The following is a 23363-nucleotide window of genomic DNA, read 5'->3' on the forward strand; positions in this document are numbered from 1 at the left end:
AAAAGTTCACTAGATTAGTTGATGTTCATAAATTTCAAACAAAAATTAACTAAACACATGGGCTCGGTAAAAAACAAAAATTAAGTTGCACAATTAAAAATCTACGTGCTTTTAAAAAACAAATTAGCATAAATCATGCAATAATAAAAAGACAAGCAACCCAAAACAATTTTACAATTCCAAATTGACAACAGCTGAAAAAACTAATCAATGACAATGGAAATATTCAAAAGTTTTTTCCTCACAGATAAAATCCAGTTTTTCGTAAAATTGGTATTGGATCTTTGGGTTTAAAATTCCGATTAAAAGCCAGTGATTCGAATCATAATTTGAGTTCCTGTTAATCCTTATGTATTGTGTTCATTCGAATCTATTTTAATCAATTAAACAAGTTAATTAAAATATTGAAAACAGGTTACTCATTATTTGAATTATTCATTTAAAAGCATGATTTAAATCTCAGACTTAAGTTGCCACTTGACTCTTTACATTTTGGTATCGGACTCAAGTCACTTGAGTTAACTAATTCATTTGATGTAAGGAATTTAAATTATTCATTTAATCGAATTACCAAAAGGAGAAGAAAAGGAAAAAACAAGAACACAGCACATTAGAATTAGATCCAGAGTTTAAACAGAAGCTTTTAAAAAAGAAAGAAGAAATCATGGAAAGAGAAATTAGATTTTACCACGAGAAAGTTTATTTTTCTAATCAATAAGAGAGAAAACATTTTCTAAATAAAGTAACATGTGAAAAACAAAGGCACGAAGTAAAAGGTAAAATAAGAAATAATGGATAGCATAGCGGTATAGAAAACAAGAAGTAAGCAGATGCATAAAGCAAGAAACAGAGAGAAGAAATAAGGATTTAAAAAATAAAAACAATGAGCACTCCTATTTATGCATTAACAAACATGCTATGCAGAAAGTAAAGAGAGGGTAAAAAAAAATTAACAAAACAAAAAAAAAACACTTTTAGATGTTTTTATTTATTTATTTTTAGGAAAAAAAGATGCGCTGTTTTATAAAATTTGTTCTATTTAAGTATTGATAGATATTGATATCATCCTTATTTATAGGTTTTTACGGTCCACCAAAAGGAATGTACCGGAGAAAATTGTTGATAATGATAATTTTTGATTATCAGGAGTTGATCACGAGCACATTATATCAATTGATACTGAATATAATATAAAAGTGTAAAAAAAGTAATATAAAAGTATACAACAAAATTAAAAAACACTTTTTACTGTTATATCTAATTGAATTTCAAAATATTTCATACTAAAGATTCAAAAGATAGTATTTCCTATTTCAAAAAAAAAAAAATTATCGTTGTAGAAAACTGATGAAAACAATAATAATAATAAAATATTAATTAAATTTGCTTTAAAAGAAAGTGATATTATGCATTCCTTATTTTTATTGGGGTTATTAGTTTACAAACGGGGGACCCTTTAGTATTTGGCGATTTGAAAATAACTATTATATATGAAAATAAACCAAGAATCAATCACATAACGTATACTAAAATTGCTCATCTCTTTAGGAGGGGACAGAAAATCTTATTGTCACAGTATCTAATGCACCTTATATTAGTGCAGTAGGTAACTAACAACAAAATTCAGTTGCTCCTATTACCATTAATAATTAAGCCTCAATGGCGTGAATAATAGTTTGCAATTTTTTGCAACACCCTGAAACAATTAAATACCACATTATTTCACTTTGAAATGAAATTAAAAGAGTAGACATTACATATTTACAACAATTTCAATTGTTAGAGGTGGCCTTTTATATTTATTTTCTTAACCATAATAAAGTTATTTCCAGATTGTAAACATGACATTCTATATATTCTTAGAGTTAGCAGTTACTTAAATAAATGGGACATAAAAACATATTTTAAGTAATGATCAAAAGATAGTCAAAAAAGAAAGCACAATCCAAGAAGCTCTAAAATTTTAGAATCGCATACCTTCCTTGGTGGTCAAAGAGACGACTTCTTGATTGTTAACTGCCAATATCACATCGCCAGCTTCTAACTATAAAAAGAAAGAAAGAAAAAATTAATACATTACTAAGAATAAATACTAAACTAAAAAGAGTTAGAAATCATTAACATGTACGAATTCGATTAGAAAAATCTAATTTGTGTTTTATTAAATACAGTGAACCATTATTCATTTCTAATAAGAAACTACTAATGTACTAATGACGACGATTTTCGCCATACTTCGCCTACTATTGGATATGGATAAGCAACTCGGTAAAAATACACATACATGCATAATTTGATAAAATTTTATGAAGAAATACTATTATCTAACATTTTATTATAATATATATTTTTAATAATTAAAAATCAAGATATAATTCTGAGAGTAAAATTTAGCAAAATCTTACTTGGCGATTGTCATTAGGTTCCATTGTGTCTTACAGCGCACTATTAGGTTTCGAAATTCTGATTGAAAAAGTTTTATGAATAAATATTTATATTGAATAACTTCGTGAAAAATTGATAATTTGATTACTAACCGAAATTCGGATGGAATAAAGATAGTAAATATATATATATCTTTTAAAACTTAACCGCAAACAAGTGAGGAATATTTATTATAAAAAAAATTGCTTATCCAGTTATTTAAAAAATTTAGTTAAAAAGTAGCGTGCCGCGTTTTATTATGTATAATAAAGTCGCTCGTGAATACTGTGAAACATCAAAATTCAATGAAGTTAAATTTTGTGACGCAACAAACGAAAAAGTCACGAATTGTATATAGCTGCAGCAGTCAAAATGTCCGCATTTTTACTGATTTCATAGATATTGCATTAAAAATTATATATGCTCCAATATTAAAAATTATATATGCTCCTGTTGCAACGTTGTTTTAAAATAACTTAGACTTGCGAGGCAGGCAGATCTTTTAAGCCAGGATAGCTGGCACAATTACAGACTTAAGAAGTTCGGAGTTCTGCTTTCGCCGTATGCTCTTCACAACTTAACCACTGTTTTAAAGCACTTTTTTGTTTATCAATACAGATTTAACCGCTAAAAAAAATAATAAAAGCGGCTACCGCTTCCAAAGAAAGAGCACAGATTCAATTGCTAAAATTTAAATATTGCAAGTAAGCAATAAATAAATTTACGAGTAGCGCAATAAATAAGTTTTAAAGACACAGAAAATTAAATATATACAAAAAGTTCACTAGATTAGTTGAGGGTATGATACTGAACGGGGTATCGATTTTGAATTCGTTGTAAAGCAACTGAGTTATGGGGAAAATGTCATAGAATAAAAAGAATCATAAGAAAAAATCCATTTTTGAGTTAACTAGGTAGAGAATGATGAAAACAAAAATGAATATTTAGAAAGAAATACATGCAATCTTTGACAATGATGACTAAATATCACGATAATGCCTTGGAGATGGCCTTGGATAAAATAAAATACTATTCAACTTAAACTAAGCGTCACTGAGAAATGTTCAATGCGCAATAATAATGAAAACACCCTAAATAAACTTTCGATCTAAGTTCTGGTTTTCACGTAATAAGACTCTCAATCTTAATGGCTTGAGGGGGAGACCTCAAATATTCTAATTAATTAGAGCAAACGATATTTTAAGTAAAGAAATCAGACACAAAAACGTACTTTCTCCGAATAAACATGCCTTTTTTTAAAAAATTTATTTCCCAAAAATGAAGAGGGTAGCCGCAATGTGGAAAATATGATCCCAATAATTAAGGCAGAAGAGCGGTCGAAAGTTTGGACCCCCTAATGATAATTTCACTTTTTGAGTGATTCGCCAAATTTTGAGAATTTTTTAAGCGAGTTGAAAAACTTTTGCACGAAATTATAAAATTCGTTTATCCAAACATAATTCCAGGAAAAAGTAATTTTGTAAAAATTATTATTTATCTATAGTTCCCGAGAAATTGAAATTTAAATACCTGACTTATTTTAAAAATCGATTTTCTTGGGAACTCTTTGGCCGAGTTTGCCTAAATTTTGCAGTTTGCAGTAAAAATTTTTTATTTAAAATGATGTAAAAATTCGCATTAATACAATAAAAAAAAATTTCAACCTTCAATAAATAATTATTATTTGCTAGGATCAATCCTTGAATAAACAAATTTCATAATCTCGTGCAAAAATTTTCAATTCATTTAAAAAGTTCTCGAGATTTAGCGAAAAAATAGCTTTCGTCCGCTTACCAAACGTAACTATTGAGACCATATTTCCAAGATTGCGGCTACCCCTTTTATTTTGGGCATCAGAAATCAAAATCCGTCGAAAACATTTTTATTCAGAAAAAGTACGTTTTGTGCCTGATTTTGTAACTTAAAATATCGCCTGTACTAACTAAGAATATTTAAAGTCATCCCCTCAAACCATTAAGATGGGTTACTATAGTGAAAACTCGATCATTAGATCAAAAGTCATTACGGTTACTATGCAAAAAAACATCAATTATCTTCTTTTAGATTTTAATTTTTAAAAAAAATTTCTTCTCTTTAATGTTTTTTAACGTTTATCTGATACCAATTTTATATTTTATTTAATTTTATCCATGTCGATGGAAAACCAACTAACATAGTGTATTAAAAAAATTAATCCTTTAAATAATCCTAATACTTTAAATACAAGTGACAAGGGAAATCTGAGTTAAACATCAGAACAAACTCTCCTTCGTAGAAACTCAATTGAATGAACAAAATCTATATTTGTGTAACATGGAGAAGAAAACTATAAAAAAAGTTTTAGCACAAATGCAGGTTTCTAACAATCACTTTAAACAATGGTCTCAGAGCAGTAGATATAATTTTTATATTGCATGGAAAGATCGTAAGCTTCTCTGGTGCTTGCGTAATAGGGGGGGGGAGGTATGAGCAATGCTTGGATGCCAGGCAAAGGTATGAGCAATGCTTGCGTAAGAAATTGCATTAGTTTTATAACGTGGGAAAAAAATGTAGTTTATTTGAAAAATAAAATTCGTTTACCCAAAGATAATTCCAAAACTTTATAAATAATAATAAATAATAATTAAATAATAGTAAAATAATTAAATAATAGTTTTTTGAAAAAGGAAGTCCCTGCGTAACTACGCATTCGGGAGTTGTGACGTTTTTGTTCCTAGGAAGAGAAATTCCGTAATCACAACTAAATTCGTAGAAATAACGGAAATTTCGCAGTTGTTGATCACTATGATAGAAAAGATGAATAAGAACCATAATATTAAAATAAATAGTTTCTTTCTACTGTATTTTAAATTAACAATTTTAACTAAACTAGTTAAGATATATTACAATTTCTTAAAATTATACAAATTCGCACATCAACCACATGCATCATGTTACACGAAACGTTTCCATGTTCAAAAAAAGAAACCAAATGGCCAAATGCCATAAAACAAATTCAAAGAGGGATAAAAAAAAAACTACTAGGCTATATTTGGAAACCAAAGTAAAACAAATATTGAATAATGGCATATAGGGCAGCAATGAAAAATTACATTTCGCACTCAAGGATTCGAAATGAGGAACTATGACAACAACTTAAAACTAAACTCTCACATATGTACCGATCGATAGCTTTTAAAAAAAATATGATGGAAGAAAACCAGTCATCTAAAAAGAGGCATTTAGGAAAAGAAATTGCTTTTCGTGTGCGGAATGTTTAAAATAAAGCAATCCGAAAAGTTGTTTTTATTGCATTGAGTTTTTGAAAGACATTAACATAATGATCTTTACTTTCAACAGACTATTACTATTTTTTCCTATGATAACACCAGATGAATTTGAAAGAAAATAAAGTTGTTTACACAAACAAATATATAATGAAAAAAAATTTTTTAATAAAACTTATTTTGTTCATTGTTGCAATAATCTTAACATTTATTATATAAATTATTAAAATGCACCTACTCAGTACATACTTAAATCCAGCTTATTAATACATTATTTGCTAAAATTTAACTACATATTTCCTTATTTATAAAAGCTCAACTACTTGATTATTACATTATTTATTGAAGTTTAACTTAATTTTAAACATTTATGAAAATTAATTAATTCATATTTTATAAACCAAGATACATTTTTTTAAATAAATAATTTATCTAAAATGAAAGAAAAAAATTCGGCTTTATTTTCCTTTTTCATGGTTTAAAAACCCTATCTTAGTTTAGAAAAGGGAGATACAGACTTAATTATTACAATATTTATGCAAATTAAAAAATTCATATTATACAAACCAAGATACATTTTTTTAATAAAACGTTAATATAAAATGAAAAAAAAAATCGGTTTTATTTTTCTTTTTTCAGGGCTTATAAACTTAGCCTTAGTCTAGAAAATGAGGATACAGACTTTACAAACATCGTTTAATATTAGCTGATGACAGTTTAATATTTTTTATTACTATGACGATTGCTCATTTTTATTTAGTTTACAAAAGGATATCTTAAAATGACTCTTGATATTTCTAACGAATTATTGAATAAATCGAACAAGGAAAGAATTTAAGCAAATCAATGAATGAAAGAATCATTAAATCATTGAATGGACGAATCAATAAATCTGTGAATTAGTGAATAAGTTAGTGGTATTTGCTAATGACATTTAATTATCTTCCATTATTAGTATTATTCTCTGATATAATACTCTTATGATTTTGATTATTAGTCAAGATAAAAGGCATAAAAGTTAACTTTGTTCCATTCTTATATAATAAAATAATCGCATGATATAACCTTATTAGGTAATATTTTTTTATAAAGACAGTTAGTCACCGTTTTACAATTATCAAACGATAAAAAAGATAAGATTTAATTTTTAATAAGTTATATTTACTATTATAAGAAATGCTGCATCACTCAACACAAGTCGTGAAATAAGAAATGCAAAATAATATTTAAAACTGAAATATTAAGAATGAACTTTTCTCAACTATCTCTTTGGCGAAAAATATTTAAACAAGTTTTAATAGTAGCCAAACATTAAATTGGAAATTATAAAACAAGTTTGAGCATGAAGTTACAGAGCAAAATTATTAGGCTTAAGTTTTATCCCGATATAATTAGGATACTAAACCAGTGTTAATGCAATAAAAAAATTAAGAATCTTTTAACTTAACACTAGATTGCCTAAGGAAGTCATTTTGACTGCTTTTAATTTCAATTAGAAAAACAATGATGTATATAATGACACAATTTCTTAGAATTTTGTGACTTTTTGTACAACATATAATTTTAACATTTACTAATAACTTGTTATATAACTGTAAATAATGTAAAAAAAGTTAAAAATTAATTTAAACAAATTTATTTACGCATTCGCAATCCAGTCATTTTGACTGGCATAGGTATATACTAATATGGGTATACAATATAGGTATATACTAATTTTCCGTCTTTATAGTGATTCTTTTAGAGTAAAAATCTGTTTTACCGCAAAGAAACATAAATAACAGCAAAGTATTGGTGGTGGCGGTAGTAGAAGAATGAAGTGAGCTGGGGAGAAACTTAAAATTATAATATGATACTTTTCATTAAAACTTATAACTATGTTTCTCATATTAACGCATTTACATTTCCAGAGCAGAAACATTTGTATGCAAGTAAAAATTCTGGTAAACACCATAATAACGCTACCAATGCAGACTTGTAGAGGGAGGGATTCGTTTTAATCAACGTTTTTAATGAGAAAAACCAAATTACACTAACGATAATTATAGAGAGCTTCCGACTACTGACGCCAAATTGCGACGACGAATTCTGAAGATAACAATTAACGTTTCTGGCAAACCAGGACACACTAATATTATTTCATTAATTTTCTAAAACATTATTGCGGTGCACAATTTGCTCAAAAATAAAGTGCAGAAAGAGCAATAAAGGTACGGAGGCAAGGAAAATAGATCATAGACGGATTCGAAATTGTTTTTGGAAAAAGAACAATAACTTCCATTTCAAAAAGATACTGAATATCTAAGAGCAAGCGATCTGAGTTACAACAAAAGTAGAAAGATATTCTTTTTATAGAGATGAAAAATCTATTTGTAGAACCTAATCGAGGGTCATAAAAGGAAACTAGGAAATTCCTTTTATCTTTTTGTATTCAATAGCAGTGACTTAATTGCTAGGGATAATTTATTTGATTCAATTGAGAGTTGAGACATACAATAAAGATACAATTTTGAAAGAATTTTTTTTTTTTAATTTTTAATTTAAAGCTTTTCCGGTTTAAGAAAATATTTTATTTCTCATAAGTTATTGAGAGAGGCATTTCGATTTTTAATATTATCGTAAATTTCAACAAAACAAAGTTAAAATAGCATTTTATTCCAATTTAATCATGTTGTGTTTTCATTTAAAGGCACAAAATTATAAAATATGAGAAAGAAAATAAAAGTCACAGTTTGATTACATGAAACTTATTCCAAAACTTAAATATTAAACTATAATCGTTTTTCGTTAAAAACCATTTAAACACAATCAGAATAGATGGAGCTGACCAGAGATGGATAAAACTTAACCTAACAGTTTTAAATAACTGTTACGAACTCACAACAGCTGTAAAAATAGCATATTATTAGACAAAAACCGTTTTTAGAGTATACTATCATGCCGAAAAGAATTGAATGGATTTTAAAACACAAAATTTAAAAAATTTAACACTTTTTCACGAAAAAATTAACCAATTTGTAGATATTGATGCGCAGGTGAAAATCATTCAAATCAATGAATAACCAATTCCTTCATATTGTAATGAATCCAAATAATGCAGCTTTAGCTATGATAAAATATTTATAGCTAACAATACAGTTTTAGCTATGAATATTTTGTCAAACAGTAAAAAAAAAAATAAGATCACTAATACTTTTCACTTAAAATAAAAAACTAACTTTTCTTCAATAAGATTCTACGCAAATTCATAATCAGCATTTGGAAGGTACTGGCTAGAGATAGTCAAAACTTAACCTAACAGCCAAGCCTTACTGTTACAAACTCAAAACAGTTATAAAAACAGAGGATTATTCACTTAAAAACATTATTGCATAAGACAAAAGAGTCTGCGAAGAACGTCCTTAACATTTATTTATTCGAATATATATTATTCGATGCAATAATGTTTAACCAAACGTCAAGTGCAAATATTTAGGATAAGAAGCTCTTAGGGCATTATTGACATTACAATATGTTACAAATTCAATTGAGGCATTTGGAATTAATAACAGGAATTTATAAGTTCAAGGGTTTACAGGAGAAACAGACTGACACATATAACTATTTCATTCAGTGTTTGTTTACGTAAAAAATAATTCATTCTTTGGGTTAAACTGTTTGTATTTTAAAACCAACATAACACTATTTTTAACAACATAATGGCATCATTAAGTAAGTCTCTTTAAATGCAACAAACAACTTCGAATTTTTAAACGAATACAAAAATATTGTGATTATTTCGAATTTTAAAACGAATCAAATAAAACTTTTCAACAAAAATCAGCAAGGCTAAGACTATACCTTATCCTTTAAGGATAAATAAACACTACATTTTTCCACATAAACGTAAATTATAATACCTATGTGAGATGATAATATAATATTCGACACACGTAACAAAGAGCACCAAATTTCATTCTAATCTTTAAACGATTGCAGCAGCATTGAAATATTGACATCTAATTCGCAATTTAAAACAACGTTTAAACGGAAATCAAAAATCAAAAATGCCATGTTAAACCACAACTTTCAGCTTAAAATAAACAGAACATTTACGTTACGCAAAGCAACTGAAATTAAACACTAGGAATAAATAACTCAGGAGCAAATTTAATAACGTACTTTTGAAATACTTTTTGAAAAACATCTTACTTCCTCCGTCTTATCGCGAAACAAATTACTTTCTTCTTATCAAGTCTTATCGAAAAGAGAGATGAAAAGAAAATTAGTTTGGAATATGGCATGTGTTTCTGGTGAGCAACTAGAATTTTAACAGAAAGTTCGTAAATGTCTGCGGCGATAAGTGAAAAATTTTAAATATTTCAACAAAATACTTGAGCATAATAAAAATCCAAGAAGATAACAGAATTACCACAGAGAAACAAATAGGATTTTCTTGTTCGTTTATTTATCTATTTGTACATTTAAGACTTATCAGCAAAATTTTATGAAACCAATAAAATTGACTTAGTTACGCAACGCAAATAAAATTCAACCAATAGATAATCAGTTAATAAAAAAATTTCGTATGACCGATAATAACAACACTTCCCCTAGCCTATACGATACCTGAAAACAATCAAAACGATAAATCCATATATTTTTATCGGATTTGCTTCAAAATTTAACAGTTTAAATAGCATTGGTGTAGTTTTATTGCACAAAAGAAAACCTTAAGAAGTAGGGAGCTCTGCTCCCTATTCACTGAAGCTCCTCAACCCGCCCAAAATTGAAATGCAATCTTCCAGGGTTGCTTTGCAAACTATGCTCTCTTCACTCGCTACTAAGTTAAACCCAATTGAAATGAGTTCTAGTATAAAACTTGAAAAATTTCAATCAATTATAAAAATCTTTAAAGCTAATTCCTCTCAGAAAAATCAAAAATTTTAGTCAATAATAAGTTATTGAAATAAAATTAAAAAAATTGAAATTGAAATAAATGAGACACAATCGAAAAACTTGCCGAAAGAAAGCAATAATTATGCTTTTAAAAAACAATTACAATTAAAGATTCACAGCATGGATTCCATGATTTAATGCTTTTTTATTATTATTCACTGATTTGCTCTCATACTGACTTATTTGTGTGATTCGTTTACTTACTGTGTAATAAGTCAGGTAAATGTGGGTTATAACTAAAAAATACAGTAAATAGCCGAAATAAAATTTTAATTCGGGTCTTTCCCAACATCTGACACTAAAAATAAAATGAATAATAAGAATGCCAAATTACAGATGCTTCAAGACATTTTGCATTTGCACTAGTAATTACGCTACTTGCGGGGGAGAGATGGAAGAACGCTGCTTTGAAAAAACGTCATTTAGAGTTATTGAATTTTACTAAAAACTATACACGAGTTTGCACTGATCTTATTTATACGAGTTGCGATTAAAACTTTAAGGCCAAAGTCTTTACATGAGATACTTATCAAACAATGTAAACAATGCTTGATAATAAATAATTGATGTCTTAAAGATTTTACAGCTATCAACAAGACCTACTAAATATAAAAGTAGTAAAAAGTAAAAATATATAGATACATTTAAAAACATATCAATAGGAAAAGTCTTAATTTATTTAATTATTATGACTGCAAAATCTTAATAATTGGGCGATAACTGATATTAATATCAATAATTATTTAATAAAAAAAATTTACCAAATGCCATAACAGCTAATAATTATCAATATTGCTAAAGGAATATATGTTAATTTCGGTTACAAATGCTTATTTATCAAAATATATTCTAAAAAAATTAAACTCTCTTATATAAGTCAGAAAAGTCAATCCTTACTGAATTTAAAGCACAAAACCTAGAAAATTTCATTTAGAAATTATGGAATTTAATAAAGAACATTTATGTGCTCTAATGAGCAATAATTTCTTTTGTAATAATTATTATCATCCTATATTTTTTTATCAGATTGAAATTTCTATTTACATAAGACTGACTACAACAGAGAAATACTAACTACAACTAAATATGCATAAAAACAAGAGCAACGAAAAAAAGTTCTCAGTCTGACATCTTTAATTGTTTTGACATCTTGCTGCTCCATGAGACAACTAGACACCCCAACTTCAGATATTAAAAATAACAAAAGGTAGTGGGCCGAATAGCGTTAATAATATCATCATAATGACATTATTACTGCGCATCAGCGCATAAGGAAAAAAAAATAAGTATGCCGTAATCATCCAAAGGAAATTAAACTTGTCAGAAAAAAAAGTTTTTAATTCTGGATGAAAGCCAATATAATTAAAAGCCCTGAAAAATAAATTGTTCAAGAAGTATGCTTTATGAGAATTGGCTCTAACGAATAGGATGGTTGTGAAGATGCTGCCATCACAAAATACAAAAATGTTGATATTAACTAAAAGATGATTCCAAAGCATATACATTTTTGTCTTTATTTATGTAATCAGAAAGAACGCTGAAGATATCACAAAAACTGGTTTAACACTTCGAAATTACATCGAATACTTGTTATTTTTCAAAATTTGATCTCATATTAAAATCTAATTCGCGATCGCAACGAACTATAGGGGGCGTTGTTGTATGAGACGAATTCCTGCGATTTCCATATGAATAGTCATTCAGTTACTCTGAAGACGTCTTTAAATGTAGCGTGTAGCATTGCAACGTTCCTTCTTTATGTTTATTAAATTTAAAAAAGAAAAATGTTTGGTATTTTTTCTTATGCAAGCGAAAACAAAATGGTATCTCTTTTTCTTAGAGAAGGAACATCCAAAACACATCGGAAAAATATTTGTAAATAAACCGAAAAAAAAATTTTTTTTTTTCTTTTTTAAATTCGATTTCTTCGAAACTATTCGACCGATTTTGCTCACATTTTGTACTTAGCTTGTAAAATTATAATTCTTTCAAGTGATACAAAAATTTGTATACATCAAAGTTCAACAGTTTTTCAACCACTGTTAAGTGAAATAATAAAAAATAATAAATAATTACTAAAAATTATTTTTTGCAAGGAATTATCTTTAGATAAAAGAATTTTATATTTGTGGGCAAATATTTTTCAATTACCTTAAAAAGTTCTCGACATATAGCGAAATATGCAAAAAGTAAAATTAACTTTAAGGGATCCAAACTTAGGACCGCTCTCCAGACTAAACTATTGGAACCTTATTTCCCAGAATGCAGCTACCCCGTATATTTTGAGGGTCAGAAATTCGAATCCGCTGAAAAAAGAAGTATGTTTATTCAGAGATAGTATGTTTTTGTGTCTAATTTCTTCAATTTAGAATACCGTCTGCACTAATTAATTAGCACATTTGAGAATCTATTATATCTCCTCGAACTATTAAGATTGAGTCCTAGAACGTGAAGATCTGATCACTAGATCAAAAGTTATTTAGGGTGATTCGTTTATTATTTATTTATTTGCGAAATCCGAATCCGCTGAAAAAAGAAGTATATTTATTCAGAGACAGTATGTTTTTGTGTCTAATTTCTTTAATTTAGAATATCGTCTGCACTAATTAATTAGCATATTTGAGAATCAATTATATCTCCTCGAACAATCAAGATTGAGTCCTAGAACGTGAAGATCTGATCATTAGATCAAAAATTATTTAGGGTGATTCGTTTATTTTTTATTTATTAGCGAAATCCGAACCCGCTGAAAAAAGAAGTATGTTTATTCAGAGATAGTATGTTTTTGTGTCTAATTTCTTTATTTTAAAATATCGTCTGCACTAATCAATTAGCATATTTGAGAATCAATTATATCTCCTCGAACTATTAAGATTGAGTCTTAGAACGTGAAGATCTGATCACTAGATCAAAAGTTATTTGGGTGATTCATTTATTATTTATTTATTTGCGCACTGTACATTGAAGGCTTGGTATTAAATTGATGAGGTTTTAAGGAGCAGAAGAAATGAATTCAATTGTAGTTGTAATGCCACTAGGAAAAACGTTCCTCAAGTAGGGCTATGGCGGCTATGTCAGAGTAAAATTAAATAGTTTTTCATAATACTAAATAATTTTAAATATCCCCAAGACGGCGCCAAATATCGATGGATTAGTGAAAATGAAATGGCAAGGAGATCAATAATAATGAGGAAATTAATAGAAATTTCTTAGATGGGTGTGTCAACAAAAGAAAAGCTCAAGTGCTTCATCAATCATGTTGGGGGGAAACTATTTTTCTTCCAAACGGGAGTTTTTCTCACTTGTTTTTTAAAAAGTTTCAGAAAATTCTACAAACTTTTTACCCAAATGCAGATCACAATTTAAATCGAAAGCAGAGTCAGAAAGTCTGCATTCTTATGATTATGACCAACAAATATAATTTATTTTTAAAGTAATAGACATGAGTATTTGAGTTTAGTATACAAAATAATAAAAATTAAAAGTATTTCCAAAATTATGTATGTACAAGTCAATTTCAAATTTTAAAAAAAAAGTTTAATTTTATATATAAACTATAACGCTTTATTTTAACCAGTTTTTCAAATCCGTAACGAATATCCAATATGACAATCACCTCTAAAATGCAATAATATTTTTCATCCATTTATGTTTTGATTTATTTATATTCATTATATTTATTTATATATAAAGTTTTAATTTAAAATTATTGGTGAGAATCATTTTTTTTTTCGATTGAAACAATGCTGCATGCAGTAAATGTAATATCACAGCTTTTAACCGATAAGTTTCCTATTTAGGAAATAGGTATCGTGCTGTATGCTGGTGTAGTAAATGTGAAAAGCGCTCCTCTGAAAAACGAATGCAAAGATAAAGGAACAAAACAAAAACAATGTTAAAAATGATATTATTTATAGTTAAAATATGCTTAATTAAAATGTAACAAACAAGCCAGTTTTTCCAAATTTTATTATGAATTTTTTTACGAATGAATTATTATTATAATTTTATTTATATAATTACTTATTTATTTCTCATTTTTAGAAAATTTAAAATGAGTTAAAATTGTAGATAATCTTTAAAATATAAAAGGTTAACAAAATTTACCTAAAACTTCAAAACTTGTTGGAGAACAAAGGCAACATCAAGAAATACTTTTTCACCAACCTAATATTTCCATAAAATAAATAAAATTGAAATGTAAACCACAAAATTCTAATTTTTTTTTCAAACTATCCATTTTGCTATAATTGTTTTTTTTTTAAATAAATTCAATAATTTATAGTTTGTGAAATAATTATTTTCTTTTTCAAGATATCTTAGAAATATAATTCGTGGTACCAATATAGAAGGTTGAGCTCCCAGGTACGTGGACGATAGCTCGGTTACATTTTTGCACAAAATGGTGCCAACAATTCTTGAAACTAAAGAAAGAAACATCTTATGATTCCTTAAAGACAGGTACCTTTTATGAAAACAATTAAAAAATAAAGGAAAGACGAAAAGAAAACAATTTAAATTTTGCTTATATTTGAGCCGGGAAAAAATTAGCACTAGAAAGATTGAAACTTAGCATATACCTATATTGCCCAAAAGCAGTCAAAATGACTGTATTGTGAAAGAATAACTAATGTGTAAAAGAAATTTGCTTGAAATTAATTTTTTAATATTTTTATATCATTTACAGTTATATATAACAAGTTATTAGTAAATATTAACAACAACAAAATTATATGTTGCTCAAAAAGTCACACAATTCTAAGAAATTGTGTCATTATATACATCATTGTTTTTCTAATTGAAATTGAAAAGCAGTCAAAAAGACTTCCTCGAGCAAATCAAGTGTTAAAGTCACTGATATCTGACATCAAAAGAGAAATCAAATTAACTATTTCTACATCGACACAATTCATAAACATGGCCTGTTCTCAAGCTCCAGAAAGGTAAATATGTCATAACGCTAATTGGGATATACGGTTCTTTGCAAACTGCCGACGTCATATATTTGGCTTTGCGAGCCTTGTAAGTGCATTGCAAACTTACATAGGCAGTTTCCAAGGAGCAAAGTTTTGAGGCTCAGGGGATAGAGCACTAGCGTCCCAACGAGGTGACCCGGGTTCGAATCCCGGCAATGACTGGTGGGTTTGAATTCCGCATCCGACTCGCACCGACCACAGTGCTGACATAAAATATCCTCAGTGGTAGACGGATCATTGGTTAGAGTCCCTTTGTCGTCAGTCTAACCATGGGAGGTTCTTGTGGTCTTCCTCTCCATGTAACGCAAATCCGGGTTAGTTCCATCAAAAAGTCCTCCACGAAGGCAAATTTCTCCCAATACTCGATCCAGGAGTTCTCTTGTCTTCTGGATTGGGTTCAAAACTACAAGGCTACGTAGTTGAACATTAGCAGTCGTAAATTCACAAATTACGTTGCTGTTCAAAGCGACGGTTATAAAATAAAATATATCAATCCTTATACAACTTATACCAAACTCATGGCCTGTGGAAAAAAAAAGTAGGAAAGAAAAATAAAATTACACTGAAGGCAAAGAAATACCTATGAGTCTATTGCTGCAGAGAAGAAGATATTTATCTTTTAAAGGATCGATATTTATAGATGAACGAAACAATACGGAAGCGATAGAGTAAATACTCATAGAGCTCCCTGGTGATCTTGGCATTCAACTTTTAATCAGGAAAATGTATTATAAGATCAAGACGTCTAGAAGGATCTCGTAATTATATTGATCAAGATTAACTAAAGTCTAGGAAGGATATAGGGAATCCCATAATGAAACTTGATTACAAATAGAAACAATTCATTAAAAAAAAGCATTAAAAACAAAAAAGTAATAAAACTGCTAAAAAAACATTTCATTTTTTTAAAAAAAGTTCTTGAATAAAATGATGTTGCATGAGAATAAATGGTAAGTTTGGTTTCAAATTCAACTTTTCATTTCTACACATTTTTTTAATGAATTAATTTCGAAATTTTATAATTCTGTTTGATTTTTTTAGAAGAAATTCTTACGAATACATATCGGCTTTTCCAGGAAAAAAAATGAAAAAAAAGTTTTAGTTCCGAGCAAAGAGTGATCTGAGCTGTTTTGAAACCTTTTGCTTTATGCTATATTTTTCAATAGTTTGATTGATATGCGACGATGCGTATTCCACATTTGAATTCACACTCCAACTTAGCTAGTACAATTCCCATAGTAACAATAACACTAATAACTAATTAGTTCTTTATGAATTCAACATTTCATACATTTACTAATTAATTTATACTTAAATTCATTTCATTTATCACTCAATCTAACTCAATTGCGCTCATTCATCTATTTGCAAATCATTGCATTTCCGTACATATATCTATTCATTTCACAAATCATTCATCCTTTAATTCATGCCACATTTAATTCATTTATCATTCGATTTCAATAATATTCCATTGTATACATTTATTCGGAATTTTTTTTCAATTAATTTTTGGTCAAATTTTGAGAATATACTTCCTTTCTGACTGTATCATTCCGTATCATTCAAACTGTATCATCAGACTGTTCAGTACGTAAATATTTTTATAAAATTAAGGTATACCTTAATTTTATGAAAATATTTTCTTCTAGATCATACTTAAAAGAAGCATGGATGAATCATAAGTTTCACATCATTTTACAACCAATCTACTCTATTTAAAACCAGAATGTTTCAGAAATTTTTTTATGCAGAAAAAGTGGAAGATTAAATCACGGAAAGGAAATTAATGATAAGATAAAATACGTAGAAATCGGAGTAACGGAATTTATTTTACCTTTATATCAGACCAGAAAAAAAAGAAGAAAAAGCAAACTAAACTTTAGTTGGGTAACAATTTAGTCATACTATGAAACCATTTCTATCTGGATTTTTTAAGAAACGCGTGTCTTTGAAGTATCAATTTTAAAAAAATAACAAAAAATAAGTGGAAGTAACTGAATTAATTCCTTACACTTTTAAACATAAACCTTTCAACTTGTATTAAATATAATTAAAGAAAAAATTTCCTCAAAAAATACACTCATAACCGTAAGTAATTAGTAGATTTTAACAAAACTCAGAAAAACAAACTAAATATTAATGTGAAAGTTTTTTAAAAGGATTGATGCCATTAATTCACGTTTGGATTTTTTACGAATTGAGAAACTGTGCTTACTTTATATGATTTTGGTGTTCCGACTTTACCACGAATCAAAAACTAAGACAAACAAAACTTCTAATGAGATTAAATCGAGTGCTGTGTATCTTATTTTAATAATGGAATTAAATTGACAGGGAATTAATAAGGTTGAGAAACATGGCCGTGATGACCTCCCAATGAGGTGAATCAGGTTCGAATTTTGCTTTTGGCTCGTACAAATCACCGAGTTAACCGTGGAAGTTTTTGTAGTTTTCCTCTCCATGTAAAGCAAATGCGAGTTGGCTCCATCAAGAAGTCCTTCAGGAAGGCTAGTTTGTCCCGATGCTTGATCCAAAAGTTCCCTTGTCTTCTGGGTTGTGTTCAAAACTATACGGGTACTGATTTGAACATTTATGTCATTAACTCAGAATCGGGTCTGTTGTTCAACAGCAGTTATTAAAATATTCAAATTATAAGTCCAGACATTTCTTTCAACAAGTTTAAAATTAAAATCATGGTCCGATGTTCAGTCACTTTATTTTTTGGCGAAAGAGTTCACCATTAACTTAGTCAAACAATAAGTTAAATTCTTAGCAAGTGCTTAAAAACAATCTTACACTGTAAATTGTCATAAAAATAACTACCTCATTAAAAATGCAAGTGGAAAGAAATTAAACTTTCATAATACATGAACTAAATTTTTTATCTCATCTAATAGAGAAGATTTAAGAGTCTCTGTTTTCCTCGGGCAGAAAAAAAAAATAGAAACAGGCGTAAAAGGACTTATGAAAAAAAGTTTCACAAATGTGATCACTTTTGATTGCTTCTTTCTACAAGTGTGATAAAAAGTGCTCTAAAAATAGGTACAAACCTGAAGGGCATGCATGAAATTCCAAAGGTAATCAAAAAGATTTCTGAAAACTCTTTAATAGATCGATATCTGATGCAGGCGATGCTGAATTCTCTGAATAGTTTCTAAATATAGACCTACTATTGCACGTGGTGGGTATTTTGAGTACCGTAAAGTGACACATTAAAATTCTTACGTTCGCGAATAAAGTACTAACTAGAACAGTTTATTTATTTTTAACTAAATGCCACAAAGAAGTTAATAACAGTTTCAACGGGAAAATGTATCAAATTTGTAAACCACTTTCTTAATGTAAATTTTCAACATTGCAAAAATTGATCAATCCAGTTAATTGTGATTAGAAAACCGGATAAAAAACTGTGATAATTGATTTTAAAAAATATATTTTATTAAAATAAAGTTTTTTTTTTTCCTTTTTTAAATCAAAATTAATATTTTCTATTTTTTTTTCGATAATTTAACTTAAAATAATGTTCTTCCGTCAAAATGACTTTATACGATATAAGATTCCTAATCCTAAATAATCATTTATAAATATAAAATACATAATAACATAAATATCAATTGATAGTAGAGTCATTTTGATTATAGAACGTTGCCTTAATTGCTAATTATGTCCCAATTCCTACTAATTAGGGCCCTAGTTATTAATTAGGACGTTATTGTTTTACAACGAATAAATATCTACATCGTAATCTGTAGTTTATTCATTCTCGACATGTGGAAGCTACTTGTTGCTGTCATAGAATAAAAAATAAATAATGTTAAACGGATCATCTATTTTTTTATCAAAAAAAAGCGAAATAAACGAAACAATTGTTTTGTTGTTTAAAACTGAAGAAAATATTATTCATCTCAAAGTTCTTTGCCTTTTTTCTCAACATTAAAAAAAAAAAAAAAAAAGCTGAATTAAAATTTTTATGAAATAGCAATTTTCTTAATATACATTAAAAGCTATTGAAACAAAAACCAGATATGATACATTAATCTTTACTTTAATATAGCTTATTAAAAAAATTTGCCGTAAAGAAAGCACTTTAAATCAATTAATCCATGAAAAATTTTATTACTGTACTTGAAAAAAAAAATAATCTGTAAAACCTGTTTTTGATCATAGCACCTTTGCTACAGAAGTCAATTTTTCTTCAAAATAGAATTGGTCATTGTAAAATAATTAATTTTCAGCAGACAAGCAATACCGCAGTGTTTAAAAATTCGAGTATTAATTCAAGCGATGTTTCTCACTGTTTCAGCAGTTCTAAAGGAAGATAATGGTATAGAATGTTACGAAATAAATCCAAAATCATCGGATGCAGATTTAAACATACACGGGCTGAAAGAGACCTCTCTTCTATAAGTAGCTTATACGAAACTCAGATTTACTGATATTGCCTTTGAATCTTCTGAAACAGAAGATGCTTTAAGAGGAGGATGAAAATCTCCAAGCGGATAGAATGGTCTTGTATTTCGCCCCATAAATTATTCCTTCCGAAATAAACTGGTTGTTCTCTCTGTGGAGAAAACGCGTAACGGAGCATAAAAACACGCTCCAGCATGCTCTTAGAGAAAGGCAAAACTCTGGTGTTTTAGCTTTGATGTGCTACATTTACTCTAAATAGTAATGTTCGTGCTGTCCCACCATAAAACCATTACTTAAGGTAATTTTTATAAAAGCGGTAATTGGGTAGAAGTGAAGTAATTACACCTAACCATGTGATTTAAAACAGATTTAATTGGATTCTCGAAAGCAACGTCACGCGTATGTGTCGAATCTGATTGGCTTCTGTATCGACAAACAGAACCAACAAGCCAGGATTTGCGTACCATGACGTCATTTTCAGGTATCCAATAGGGTACTTGCATGCTTGTAACTAACCAAGCATGCTTGGGAACTAAACACTGGGGGTTTCGCGTTCGGCTGACCACCTAACCGGAACATCTGCTCCTGCACCCCAGAGCCCAAAGGTCAAGAAAACTGAGATGGGCACAGTAGGCCTCGGCCCTCTGTGGGCTGTCGCGCCGCTGAGTTTAGTTAATAGGGTACTTAATACTCGATAAGAATACCACAGAAATCACAAGTCACCTGTTTGTGCATAGCTTGTGAACGTGGCTGGTTTATTATCACGCTGAAGATTTAATTGGATGCCTGAAAGTGACGTTATGCGTAGTATCGATTCTGATTGGCTGCGGAATCGTGGCATAAACATAAGTCAAAATTTACACACACGTGACGTTGCTTACAGGTATTCAATTGTACACTTATCAATTAGAATCATTTTCACTTCAGTTACAATAATTTGCACGTGAACAAAGTACTATAGTATTACAAACCAAAAAAAGTTATTCTACAATATTTAAACTTAATAATTTACACTTACACCAAATATATTACACGTTAAGAACATAAATCTAGTCGAGAAGAAAATATATATTTGGACATTAAAAAAAAAATATGATCAACACCAGAAAAAGATAACATCGGTAGCATTTTAGTATTTTTCACTATAAAACAAATATATTACACTTCAATATGACATGAAATACTTTTCATTTACCGATTCTAAAAATAAAACCAAAGATTACGACGATATTCATTTGTCAAAACTACAGGAGAAAAAAACATAAGTTTAAAGAAAGTATTTTATCAAAACCTCAGTACCACATTTTGTAAGTATTTAAATTAAAGTCAACATTGAAGCAAGTGCAAAGTATCAAACTTTATACAGCAAAGTATTTCACTTCAGTTCGATGTACGAAGTATAGGTAATTTAAACTAAAATCGAATTTTAAAAAATTATGAATGTAATTTTGTTTCATTAAAATTTTTAAAAAATATATTTAAATATGACTTAATTTCAATAACTTAAAAGAAATGCATAACCATTTCAAATTCTCGGGGAATATAACTCATAAATTTGTATAAGATGAAATATTTCACAATATTTAATTATCCCTCGTAATAAACCTAAAATAAAATTAATCAAATTTAGAACAAAAAGCTTTTAAGCACTTAAAATTAATTATGCTTCTAAATTTTTGTAAAAAAACTGACATAATTAAAAATTTAGACGATGAAAAATAACCTCAACAAAAATAGAAAAAAAGTTTTAATGAGAAGTACGTAACAAATAGCTAGTTTCAATCTAGCATAATCTAACACTTTGCAATAAGAGTAATGAAAAAGTTAACCAAGCTAACGAACTTAATTTAATTAATACAAAAACACGTAAGAAACGAAGAGGAAGCTCCGGAATTTGAGGTAGAGGATGTTTATTAAATTCATTTTTTTCTTTTTTAATTATTATCCATTCTCTGTCCAACATAAAGTTCTAATGAGAGCATCGTTCAATCATTTTAAAGATAAATGAAGAAGGAATCATTATTTCTGTGCATATATTTTCATTAATAAGTCTTAATCAAAAGATGTAAAAACATACGATCTATTTATGTTCAGCAATTTGGATTTTTAGAAGATAGCAAAACGGAATATACGGAGCTTATCTAAATAATTGTTGCAGTTTTCTTCATAACATCTAATTAAGATTAAAGTTTGAAAAAATTAAATTTTTTTGTTAAATTTTTTTTTTTTTGAAAAAAGAATTTTTTTTTTCTGGTTTTTTACTTCAATTTTGTGTTGGCTGGTATGTTTAAGTTGGAAAATGTTGAAATTTCGATTGGCGATAAATTTTGCTTGCACGGTTGCTAATTTACAATCCAGTGGACTTTAACGACTCGCTCTCTTTTTTGTAGATTTTCCTCTTCGCTCTAGTTAGTTCCATTAATAATGCAAACTTTCCTTTCTATTAAAATTCGTTACATAAACTAGAAAAAAAATTAAAAGCAAGTTTTTTTTTTGTTTTTGTTTTTTTTTTTTTAAAGATAGAAAGGAAGAAAAATAAAGCAAGAAAATGGCAAACAGGAGAGTGGGGTCGTTAAAGGCTGCTGGATTAGAAAATTGCGTAAAAGTCAGGAAACGATTAAAACTTGTATTATCAGACGGGGGACCAGTGAAGCTTCGGTTGGAATTTGAGAACTTAAACTAACAGGAAAGCGTTCTAAATTTTAAGTGCAAAATTTGCCCCTCACAAACAGACACGAAATCTGCTAATTTTTTAAAATTTTACGTTTAAAATTTTTAAAAATACAGATAGAGTTTTTTTATAACCAAATTCATGGAGACAAAATGCTTTCAAATATGAATCCATTATCTCAAAAAAAAATTCTCCTCACTTATAAAAATCCAAACTTAATTCGTGAGTGAAATTTGTTGAAAAATTCATAATCTCTCTCATTAAAATAAGGCTCTAAGTATGAAAAATAACAACAAAAGTGTCGCAAAATAACTACCAAACGTGTTCCTATCATACTTAATTACACTCTCAAAAAATTCAATTTAACGCTGTAAGCATAAAATCAGTATCTTAAACTATGCTCATTGCAAATTTGTTGCAACTTTCATAAGACGCTTATCTGCTTACGCCTGAATTCAATATTAGTATCGCGTAATCAAATTCAAGATAATAGAAAGATTTCGAATAACGTTTGTCTTACATACCGTAAAGCTAACTTTTCAACCATACTGCGATTTGAAGGGAAAATTTTGGCCCGTGTGCGGGAATCTCAAATAACGTTGGCGTTTGAGTAAGTAGGAACCGTAACGCTTTGCAAAATCTTTCTAATAACTGTAGTAAGCACATTGAAAAAAT

General features: G+C 28.4%; 1 protein-coding gene across 1 annotated transcript in view; it reads right to left on the bottom strand.

The window, feature by feature from the left end:
• The window catches only part of LOC139426129 (PH and SEC7 domain-containing protein-like), a gene marked incomplete in the record, with an annotated part of 161492 nt that overhangs the window by 27758 nt on the left and 110371 nt on the right, over positions 1–23363 (bottom strand). The window contains 1 exon segment of the mRNA XM_071183879.1: positions 1978–2044. Within this exon segment, the coding sequence (XP_071039980.1) occupies positions 1978–2044 (67 nt within the window).

Source organism: Parasteatoda tepidariorum, chromosome 8, assembly GCF_043381705.1.
Source record: "Parasteatoda tepidariorum isolate YZ-2023 chromosome 8, CAS_Ptep_4.0, whole genome shotgun sequence".
Taxonomy (NCBI): Eukaryota; Metazoa; Arthropoda; class Arachnida; order Araneae; family Theridiidae; genus Parasteatoda; species Parasteatoda tepidariorum.